The sequence below is a fragment of the Lepidochelys kempii genome, chromosome 11 (assembly GCF_965140285.1).
Source record: "Lepidochelys kempii isolate rLepKem1 chromosome 11, rLepKem1.hap1, whole genome shotgun sequence".
NCBI lineage: Eukaryota > Metazoa > Chordata > Testudines > Cheloniidae > Lepidochelys > Lepidochelys kempii.
In genome coordinates, this window is record NC_136390.1 from 62,565,016 (window position 1) to 62,576,710 (window position 11,695).

Below are 11,695 nucleotides of genomic sequence, written 5' to 3' on the forward strand. Positions count from 1 at the left end.
GGCGTGCTGAACATGTTCAACATTTGTAGCTGAATTCCATTCAGATACTTTTCACTTTACGACTTCTATGACAGGGGTCCACAGACCACGTGTTGAATTTCTAAAGGGGTCTGCACCTCCATCTGAAGTTTTTTAAGTGGTCCACAAATGAAAAAAAGGTTGAAAACCACTGCAGTAAAGCATTGCCATTCTTTTACAAATGGACATAACATTTTGGGGTGTAGATAAATGCAGAAAAATAATCTTCTTGCAACATCCACATTATAACTACAAGTTGTTTCGCAATTACTTACTCTTCAAGTTTTCAGTAGAGTCCTGCAAACTCTTAGAAAATACAATTTCAGTACAGAAGAGTTACATACCTTGGGTGCTTTCTCTATCTCCACAAGGCACATCCTACAGTTTCCCGCAACAGACAATCGATCATGGTAACAAAAGCGAGGTATCTGCATTCCAACCTTTTCGCAGGCCTAGAAAAGGAAGAAATAAAGAAAATTAAGTTACAGAATTAGCTCTTATGACCTTGGTTCAACTGAAATGCAACTGAATTTTCAATTCTAAAATTTCTCATCAAAGAATTAAAAATTGTTTTGATTTTCACAGAGTGTGTGCTCACTGTATATCTCTTCGGCTTATGCAGGGTTAGTTCCAGAAGTTTGCCCAAAGGGGAGAGTAGCAAGTCAATAATGATAAATAAGGAGTTGGGGAGTGACAGAAAAATTGGACCCAAGGAGAAAGAATTCTTCTCCCCTTTTCATTAGATAGTGTATTAAGAACTGCAGTAATAAAAAGAATATTTGTATTTTGTTGCTCTGCAGTAACAAACTCACAAGAAAGTATGCACTATATCAAGAAAGGTACACAGGGGAGGAAAGCTCCAATAAGACTTACAGGAAGAAGGAAAGTAAGAATGAATTTGTAAAGTGGTAGAAGATATGAAGTAAAAAAAAAAAAAAGACAGGCATAAGAAACCCCAAAACAGTAAAATATGACATGGATGTCCACTAAAATCTCACTGAGTGCCATGAAGATTATAGTGGTTCAAAGTGGCACTTCACACATTCACAGAAGAAGCCCAAACCCTGAGAAAATTTAGTAAGGCTTTTGACACAGTCCCAAATGACATTCTCATAAGGAAACTAGGAAAATGTGAATTACATGAAATTACTACAAGGTGGGTACAACTGTTTGAAAAACTATTCAAAGAGTAATTATCAATGGTTCACTATCAAACTGGGAGGACATATCTAGTGGGATTTCACAGGAATCTGCCCTGGGTCCAGAACTAGTCAACATTTTAATTAATGACCTGGATAATGGAGTAGAGAGTATGCTTATAAAACTTGCAGATGACACCAAGCAACTTTGGAGGACAACATTAGAATTCAATACAACCTTGACAAATTGGAGAATCGGTCTGAAATCAACAAGATTAAATTAGATAAAGAGAGCGCAAAGTACTACACCTTTCAGGAAGGAAAAATCAAATGCACAGATAGGGACTAACTGGCTGGGCAGAAGTACAGCAGAAAAGGATCTGGGAGTTGTGACGTTTTGGAGATTATGCAGATCAGTAAGGAGTTCTGTAACTGCCTGCCCTGTAACGCTGGTATGCCTTAATGCTGGGCTCAGATTCCGGACACCGGGACTCTGCCCACAAGCACAAGGTCTCACCCTGGCTTCCACCAGCCTACTTATTCCTTTCTTGGTGACACCAACAGCCTTTCCAGTCCAGAGTCTCCCGAAATCCATCCTCCCCAAGTTCTTAACAACTAGACACTCAGACAGTTCCCCTTTGGTTCATCATCCCAGAACCAGCTCCCACTATTATACCAGCTCACTGTGGGATACACACTCATAAAGTTTGTACCAGAGACTTGCTAGGATTAAAAATAAACAAAGTTTATTTAATCAAAAAACGACATATTCAAAGATGAAATAGTAAAGGAAAGCAAACATACAAGTTACACAGAAAAACAAACAAACAAACAAAGATGCAACCTCAGGTTTTACATTTCTATATTGTATTAGAAAAAGGATTTTATCTAAGTTACCTATTGCCTTTGAACAGTTTCCCCAGCATAACCCCAAGCCCAGTGGTTCCAGTCACGCCCCCCTTACCATTAACAGAATCTATCTGTGCCACCCTCCCACCCCATTACTGCACAGCCAAGGCTTCCTCAGCAGTGAAGCTTGGGCTGAAGGCGGAGCTGGGGAAGGGAGAAAAGCTGGGGCTAGAGGCATGATGCTCCCTCTCCTCCTCCACCCCCATGAAAAATCCTTTATTTAACTGGATCCTGGATTTACACTAAATAAATAACACTGCCACTAGATGCTGCAGAGGTATTCAAAATGAAGATAGATGTCACTTTATTAATTATAATTATTATTAAATTATTAATTCATTAATATGAACTTTTGGTTCACTATCAACTTCTACAAAAAAAAGAGTCTCATGTCAGTAGAGCAGAGAGGTAAAGCTGATTAAGCAACAATGGAGCCTAAGAGAAATACTGCATTGGGCTACTAGCTGGGAATTGTAAAGCCACAACCATCTGAATGTAACTTGAACCAAGACACAATTCTGCCCTCTGAAATGAACCCTGGCTGCATACTTTATGTGCCATTTCTCCGTATCTGGTCCCTTCTCATTGCTCCTAAAAAGTTAGTTTAGAAAAAAACAGTGGTCCAGTTGCAATGCTAAGCATAGCTTTGAAAAGTCTGAATCCCATTTTGACTTCAGACTCTTTTTCCCCCTCAGGCCAGGAAGAGTGAAACTACAGCAAAGGCATACATGGAGTTCTGAGCTACAAGATCTGGGGCAGGAAGGGAAGCTATATCTTGCATATCATTTAATTAAGTATAGCACAGAGTAGAGGGCTCTCAAAGAGTCCAGCTCAGCCCACTATAAGAAGAGCAGTAGTACAATTCAATAGCCTATTAGCCACGTGTGGCTAGTGGCGAACGTATTGGACACCGCTGATCTAGAATTTAGTTAAAGCTTGTCTGAATCCATTTACAGCACTATAGTAGTTATCAATTTGAATTCCTCCTGACACACCTTTCTTTAAGCTGATCAGGTCAGATTTTGCTTTCTCAAATGTAAAGCTTCTACAAGGGATCATCCCATATTAAGTTCTCTGGTGGGCAGCAAAACCACCTACACAGAACTGCCATGAGACACGCAAAGTGTTCAGTTACATGAAGTGTAACACAATGACAATATACTGTTACAAATTGGGGGGGTTGGGGGGCAGCAGGTAGTCAGACGCTGGTCTAGAATTTTTTCTACCTGAAGCACTGTAGTTCCTGGTTCTACCAAGACAGGCTGCCCATCAACGAACACCTCTATCAGGTTGCTGGCTGCTGTAGTGGTTGTACGCACTAAAAGATACAAGAAAAAAAAAACCTGAGAATTTAAGTTACTGCTAAATGGGATACGCAGTATTCTTGGTATCTTTATTCTAATTGGTTGACCAGAAAGGTTAACACCCAAACCTGTGCTCCAAAAGTATTTTATTAGTCAGTTGTCCACATACTGGAGGCTACTTTAATTAAGAAGTTGGCATGTAGATATCCTGGTGATGGGCACCATAAAAATCCATAGACAGGATTACTGCAGGCAAATTTCTTACATACTTACTAATGTTTTGACAGTTATGCCACCTATTATACCAGCTATTTCAAGAATAAACCAAACAAAAAAAATATAACCCTGATTTCCATTAGCTTATCTAAAATTCTTATTCCTCATTGCATCTCATCTAGCACAGTTGGCATTGCTATGTCTTCAACCATTATGAACTAGGATGCGATCAAAAGCTTATATTATTTCTTCAATTCTTCATTATTTCTTCAGCATGCCTATCAAAACTCTAGGCATATGATCATTATGTAAAAATACAACATTGCAATAATTAATGTAAGTTAACAATTTCAAAAACACCACCAAACAACAACAAAGTGGATATTGCCGAGGGCTGGTATCACTTGTGAAGCTCAGTGAGACATTAGTTCTAACATGAGAGAGGAAAAATACAGAGAATAGCTGATGGTCAATTTTTAAAAGCAAATTCATGATAATTCATGTGTTTTCTTCTGCACTATCTTTCACACAAATTCACTGATAATTGCAGATTTAAGGTATAACATAGCTTTATCCCCCACAAAATGGCTTTTTAAATGCATGCCACATAAAATATTAAAGTGTGCTCTCTTTTTGCTTTGACAATTGCAATGTTTTTCATATGGCAAATTATGGGGATTTTAAAAAAAATACGTCGAAGTGGCTAATATAACACACCTGTAAACATTCAGCCATTCAGACTGCTTAAGTGGTTTAGAGTTTCTATATCTCTCCTGGAAAGTCAATCTCTAGATACTCCAGTGCATTGAGAGTGGTGTGGGGGAATGAGGGAAATTTTAAAGGACATTAGTACCAATCACAGTCAAGACATTCTTCTTTCACATGATTCAGTGTAGCTTTAAATGGGAGGGAGCCGCAGACAGGGCATTCTCCATGAAGGCCGGTTGGCTATGGAATTCACTTCCTATTGGGCTCTTACAAAGCCAGACTTGTTGTTACCTTCCAGCCATACCAAAAGTCCATTTTTTCTCCTCAATGCATTTGGAAAGCATGCAGGTTGAGGGGTACAAGGATTTTATTGTTATGTTTGTTGGCAAGTTAATGTTAATAATAAAGGGTAGTGTAGTATGAGCAACTTATTGAGGGATGTTTCACATTATTTAACATTGTTAACTTCAGGATATGTAAAAGCTTCCAAAGCCTAAGATGGGTGCTTAGTTATTTGTATTTATAAAAACAACTATAATAGCTAGTACAATCCAAACACCACCAGCAACAAGAGCACTATATAAAACCCAGAGAATGGTAGGAAATTTGTATAATAACCTCAATATACAATGCCTTCTTTACGTGCATTGTATCACTCTGTATAAGCAGGGAAAGGATTCTCATGCACTTGTGTATAAAATGCAGGCAGACTCACCACATCCTTTGGTGGACTGAGTGACACCAGCTAAGGCCCTGCGGACAGCAGGTAGTCGCAGCATGATGCTGAAAATTAATACAAGAGAAGTTAGTGGGTTAAATTTTAGCAATTAAGATCTATCCTGATATTTCTATGAAGGTGGATAAAAATACATAATTTAAATTAAATACAGGCTTATTTTTTAAAAACAAATCTATTTAAAATTAAATATGAAGTTAACATCTATGTTAGGCCTAAATTATATATTATATTATGTTGAAATAATTTAAATTAAATACAAAAAATATTAAGCAGTATCTTTGTGCCAAGTTTTAAAGACAGTCAACAACTGAACAGGTGGAAGTTAATGACTAAGCATCAGGAACCAGAGTTTGTTGAAGTGCTACCCCAGCTTTTGACAACTGTGCCACCTTCTGCAGGCACAGAAAGCACACATTTTTCATTTCAGTTTGTTCAGCTAGCTCAGTTTAATGACTAGTACACTCAAAGTTAAGAAAGCACCTGGAGGTTGTAAGAGCAGGCAAGCTTGTTTTCCTTTTCCAATCTATGACTAAATACTAGATGTGAGAATGAGATCTACTAGTTCTAAAATCTTGAAGGACATGGTGACCAGAAACAATCAGTTCAATTCACTAGCTACAGATAATACTTCGTTTAGTGAAGTTAGTATTAAATGCAAAACATGTTTTGATAAACTTTTTCTCTTAAACAATATTAAAATGTTTTTGTGCCCTGATTTTGAATTTCCATCCAAATAGAGCGTAAACACACAGAGCAAAAAACAAAAACAAAACAAAAAAAATTTAGTAAGAAGTTAAGCGATATAACTGCTTAAATATGTGTGTTTAGATATAGCGTATTCCGCTGGATATCAAAAAGAAGCAACAAATTTAGAGTAAAGGCTATATTTAGCTGAAAATCAGCATGTTTTAACAGTTACCAACCAATAAGAATCAACTTTTTTTTTAATAAAGGAAAGCAACTAAAAAATGCAAATACAAAGCATGATTAAAATCGATGGATTTAAATCAAAATCTGCTTACTGATTTAAATCATGATTAAAAAGGGTGATTTAAATCAGCTTTAATTTAAATCAATCTGCCATGATTTCTCCAGATCTTAAATTTTTAATTTGTATGCGAGACTGTTCCATACAAATTACAAAAACTTTTGTATTATATGTCCAAAGCAATGTGTAGTGACAGGACCAAGAATTCTTGAGTTCTAATCCTGGCTCTGACAATGATTACCTCCATAGCCTTGGGCAAATCACTCAAGCTCAAATTTTCAAGTGCCCATTAATTCTGAGTGCCTAACTCAACACAGCCTAAGGCTAGAGTTTCAGAGGTGCTGAGCATCCGCTTACGTCAACGAGAGTAAAATGTGAGTACTGCTCTTCTGAAAATTGTGCCCCAAAAACTGAGGCATTCAAAGTTAGTGGACATTTTTGAACATGTGAGCCCAAGAGATTTAATACAGGTCACACTGTGAATCAATAGCAAGGATGCATAAAAAGCCAATGTCTCTTGATTTTCAGTCTTGTGCCCCCACCAACTGGTCAATGCTGGCTTCATATTCCAAACTAACAGGGAAGCTATCAAAATAAGAGTGTTTCCATTAGCATGCATGTCACTTTACAGAAAAAAGGTAGGATGACAAAATCTCTTCCATAAACCGCTCACAGACTAAAACAGATTACTTTAACAAAGGAAGAAATGACAAAAGAATAAGAAAAAAAGAAAGGAAGGGGAAAGAAAAGACTGCTCTTGGAAAAGCACTATTTGTAATTAATTGTTTCTGATGTGTTGTTGTTTTTAAACTGAACGTTTGTTTCTCCTTAGCGTCAGTCTGAATTGGGCTACCGCAGCTTCCTAAATACATATAAACATCTCATTGTATCACCCAACTACAAAATAGTTGGTCTGTAGTTTGGAGTGACTCACTACCCTCATAACAACACTATCCTCCAAAGCCAAGGAGTTTGAAAGTTGAATGAAGTCCATTCTTTTACGAAGAATGAAAGTTAAGAGAATTAGGACTTGGCTACATGGAATCACAGTCTGTGGTACCATGTAGACAAGCCCTCAGAAGCTAAGCTATGAGACAAGATTCAAGTGATCATAGAAACTTGATAAAAAGAGTGAAGAGTATTTCAGAGTTAGAATGTAACCCATTTTATTTTTCCAAGGGTACAAAACACTGTTGCAGTACTAAAATGGACATTGTCCTCATGGCAGGTTCTATATTCAACTTCCTTTTTTCCCCCTCACATATTTGCAAGTCCATGGTATTCTTTGTTTTCTTGCCCCACAACAAAACACTTCAAAGTTGTTTTCTAAGCCCTGGTCTACGCTATGAGGTTAGGTCAAATTTAGCCGTGTTAGGTCGATTTTATAAGCAATGCGTCTACACAACCCACCCTGTTCCAAAGACCTAAAGGGCTCTTAAAATCGACTGCTGTACTCTTCCCTGGCGAGGGGAGTAGTGCTAAAAATCAACCTTGCTGGGTCAAATTTGGGGTAGTGCGGACGCAATTCGACAGTATTGGCCTCCGGGAGCTATTCCAGAGTGCTCCAATGTGACCGCTCTGGACAGCGCTTTCAACTCTGACGCACTAGCCAGGTACACAGGAAAAGCCCCAGGAAATTTTGAATTTCATTTCTTGTTTGGTCAGCATAGCAAGCTCAGCAGCACAGGTGACCATGCAGTCTCAGAATCTCAAACGAGCTCCAGCATGGACCGAACGGGAGACACTGGATCTGACAGCTGTATGGGGAAAAGAATCTGTGCAGGACGAACTCCGATCAAAAAAGAAGAAATGCTAATATATATGCCAAAAATCGCACAGGGCATGGTGGAGAGAGGCTACAACAGGGACACACAGCAGTGCTGCATGGAAGTTAAGGAGCTGAAGCAAGCCTACCAAAAGACAAAGGAGGCAAACGGTCACTCTGGGTCAAAACACCATACATGCTGCTTCTATGATCAACTGCATGGCATTCTACGGGGGGACCCTAACACTACCCCACCACTGTCCGTGGACACCTGCAAGGGGGGAGTCTCACGCGACAGGGAGGAGGATTTTGTGGATGAGGAAGAGGAAGAGGAGGAGAACGCGCAGAAGGCAAGCGGAGAATCCGTTCTCCCCAGCAGCCAGGACCTTTTCATCACCCTGCATCCAATACCCTCCCAGGGCGGGTTCCCGGACCCCGAAGCCAGAGAAGGCACCTCTGGTGAGTGCACATTTATAACTACACTACAGGGTTTAAAAGCAATTGTGTTTAATGTTTGATTTGTTCTGAAGAATTGTGATGAATTCGCAGCCAATACAGCTACTGGAAAAGTCTGTTAAAGTGTCTGGGGATGGAGCGGGAATCCTCCAGGGACATCTCCATGAAGCTCTCCTAGAGGTATTCTGAAAGCCTTTGCAGAAGGTTTCTGGGGACGGCTGCCTTATTTCGTTCTCCACAAGGTAGGACACTTTACCACGCCAAGCCAGTAGCAAGTAGTCTGGAATCATAGCAGCACAAAGCATGGCAGCGAATGGTCCTGGGTCATTCAAGCAATGTTCGGATTTGCCTCAACCTCCCACCCCACCATAAACGTCTCCCCCCTTACTCTCACAGATATTATGGAGCACACAGCAAGTAGCAATAACAATGGGAATGTTGGTTGCGCCGAGGTCTAACCTGTCAGCAAACAGTGCCAGCGAGCTTTTAAACATCCAAAGGCACATTCTACCACCATTCTGCACTTGCTCAGCCTATAGTTGAACCACTCCTTACTACTGTCCAGGCTGCCTGTGTATGGCTTCATGAGCCATGGGAGCAAGGGGTAGCAAATGGGTCCCCAAGGATAACTATTGGCATTTCAATATCCCCAACAGTAATTATCTGGTCTAGAAAGTAAGTCCCTTCTTGCAGCTGCTCAAACAGCCTGGAGTTCCTAAAGATGCGAGCGTCATGCACCTTTCCCGGCCATCCCATGTTGATGTCGGTGAAATGGCCCATGATCCACCCACGCTTGCCACACCATTGAGAAGTATCCCTTTTGGTTTATGGACTTTTTGGCAAGGTGGTATGGTGCCAAGTTAGGGATATGCATTCTGTCTATAGCCTCATCGCAGTTAGGGAACCCCATCGCCGAAAACCGTCCACTTTGTCCTCCATGTTGCCCAGAGTCACTACCCTTCTTAATGGAAGTCTGTTGATTGCCCTGCAAACTTGGATCACAACAGATCCCACAGTAGATTTACCCACTCCAAATTGATTCCCCATGGACCAGTAGCAGTCTGCATTGCAAGCTTCCACAGAGCAATCGCTACTTGCTTCTTCACTGTCAGAGCAGCTGCCACTGATCATCATCCCATAGCTGCATAACGATGCGGTCCCACCAGTCAGTGCTTGTTTCCCTGGTCCAAAAGAGGCACTCAGCCGTGTCAAAGTGATGTGTGACTGTCGCCAGCAACTGTGAATTGCTCCGCTCTATGGCTTCCAGCAGGGCTGCTTGCATGGCATCACATTGTTCTGTGCAGCGGCTCCTGTATCAGCTGTGTAAATACCGCAGGATAAGGCGCAAGGTGTTTGTAATACTCACAACAACAGTGTACAGCTGAGTAGGGTCCATGCTTACCATGATATGGCATCTGCACGGATAACCCAAGTTTATGAAAAAGGCGCAAAAAAGGCTTGATTTGTTTGCCGTTGATTTCAGAGAGGGAGGAAGGGAGGTAAGTGCATCATGGGAGGCTAACGCCTTGTTTCCATAACCACCCGTGCAAATGTTTTGGTCCCATAAGGCATTGCAAACCCAACACAAAATTTCACTCTGCTACATGCACTGTGGGATAGCTACCAACAGCGCATTGATGCGAGCCCTGCTAGTGAGGATGCACTCCGCCAACACAATGAGCAAAGTGGGGACACGGAAGATCGACTTGCTTAAATCAGAGGCTCAACATCAATTTACATAAAATTGACTTAACTTTGTAGGCCTGAGAATCTTTCATCCCTAATCCCCATATTCTTGTGCCACGAGGTTAAAGGAACACTATTAACTATAATCCTAAAATAACGTTCTTAATATTTCTCCTTGTGCTATTAACCATAACTACTGATTGTTAAAGCTTTGTTTAATAAATTGTAATTGTAAAACAAGATTTACTTTTCTTCATGTATGCTGTTTACTTTTGGCTTTTCACTCAGTTTGGTCATTGAGAACTCTTCCTTAAAATTAAATCAATTCTTTGTAATAAGACCTCAAAAAAAAAAAGGATCTCTTGATCTTTCACAGTTGTAACCCTCACCTTACCATACAAAACCTCCACCTCTGCTTTTGTTTACTGACAAGCCTTGCTGAGTTATGTCCAGTATACACCCTGATCCTGCAAAAGCTCATCTATGTAACCTCAACAAGACTATTCATAAGTGTAGAGTTAAGAATGGGTGTGAATCTTTGCAGGATAGCAGCTTTAGACTGTAAGCTACCTGAGGCAGAACCCTGTCATTTGTGGGTTTTTAAAAGGGACACACACACTGTTACTGTCCAAAACTCTTGTCCTGTCAAGACTTTCCCGGCCTTATGCCCTACTACATACAACAGCGCACAACACCCCAGTAAGGGCCCTGGGTGCGGCTGGGGGATAAACAATGACAACGAGGGACCTGGATCAGGCCTGGGAATGCACAAGTTCTAGGGGTCAGGAGGAGACCCGGGCTCTGCTCCCAGCCGGCCATGGCCCCGCTGGAGACCCTGGCCTCATGTGTCACTCGAGCACCTCTCTGGGACCCCCTTGACTGTAACCCCCCGCAGGCTCTCAGAGCGGCCCCGGGGGGGGGTGTCCCACCGGCGCTGCCCCCCAATCTCTCCGGGCGCCCCCTGGGACCCCCCAGGCAGCAGGCGGGGAAGAGTCTAGGGCTGGCTTATTTAACGCCACGAACCCCAGTGCGAGGCCTAACGGGCCAGGTCACCTGCTCGGCGCCAGCACAGACAAGGGCAGGCCCCCAAGCCGCAGCCGCCACCGGGACCGAGGGAGCCGGAGCCCGTGAAGGGCATCCACGGGACAGGGGGGAATCATCCCCCGCCGCAGCCCCAGCCCCAGCCCCGAGCAGGGAACTTCGAACCCCGCGTCAGCACGGGGCCTGGCCCCGGGGCAGGAACACTCCTAACAAGCCGGCCGCGTTACCTCCTTGTACCGCGGGGACCAGCAGCAGCAGCCGCTGCACCGCTTGACTCTTCTCAACCAGAAAACGCTCCGCAGCTCTCTCACCTAGCTACTATGGCGGCCGCCTCGGCAACTTCCGTCACTCCCCGGCGGCACCTTCGGCCATTTCCGTCACTAGCGGCCTCGGCAACTTCCGTCGCCCCCCCGGCGGCACCTTCGGCCATTTCCGTCACTAGCGGCCTCGGCAACTTCCGTCGCCCCCCGGCGGCACCTTCGGCCATTTCCGTCACTAGCGGCCTCGGCAACTTCCGTCGCCCCCCCGGCGGCACCTTCGGCCATTTCCGTCACTAGCGGCCTCGGCAACTTCCGTCGCCCCCCGGCGGCACCTTCGGCCATTTCCGTCACTAGCGGCCTCGGCAACTTCCGTCGCCCCCCCGGCGGCACCTTCGGCCATTTCCGTCACTAGCGGCCTCGGCAACTTCCGTCGCCCCCCGGCGGTACCTTCGGCAATTTCCGTCGC

At 42.9% G+C, this 11,695-nt stretch overlaps 1 protein-coding gene across 2 annotated transcripts in view; it reads right to left on the reverse strand.

Annotated features, from left to right (window-relative positions):
- NDUFS1 (NADH:ubiquinone oxidoreductase core subunit S1) overlaps positions 1–11,372 on the reverse strand; it is a 29,534-nt gene extending 18,162 nt beyond the window's left edge. The window contains exons 1-4 of one of the 2 annotated variants that reach the window (XM_073306578.2): positions 11,281–11,372; positions 5,010–5,077; positions 3,293–3,384; positions 363–470 (exon numbers count right to left, since the gene is read on the reverse strand). In XM_073306578.2, coding sequence (XP_073162679.1) covers positions 363–470; positions 3,293–3,384; positions 5,010–5,073 — 264 coding nt within the window. In that variant the 5' untranslated portion in view covers positions 5,074–5,077; positions 11,281–11,372. Of the gene's footprint in view, positions 1–362; positions 471–3,292; positions 3,385–5,009; positions 5,078–11,196 lie in introns of both variants that reach the window. The other variant, XM_073306579.1, reaches the window with a different exon arrangement.
- Between the last annotated feature and the right edge of the window lie 323 nt (positions 11,373–11,695).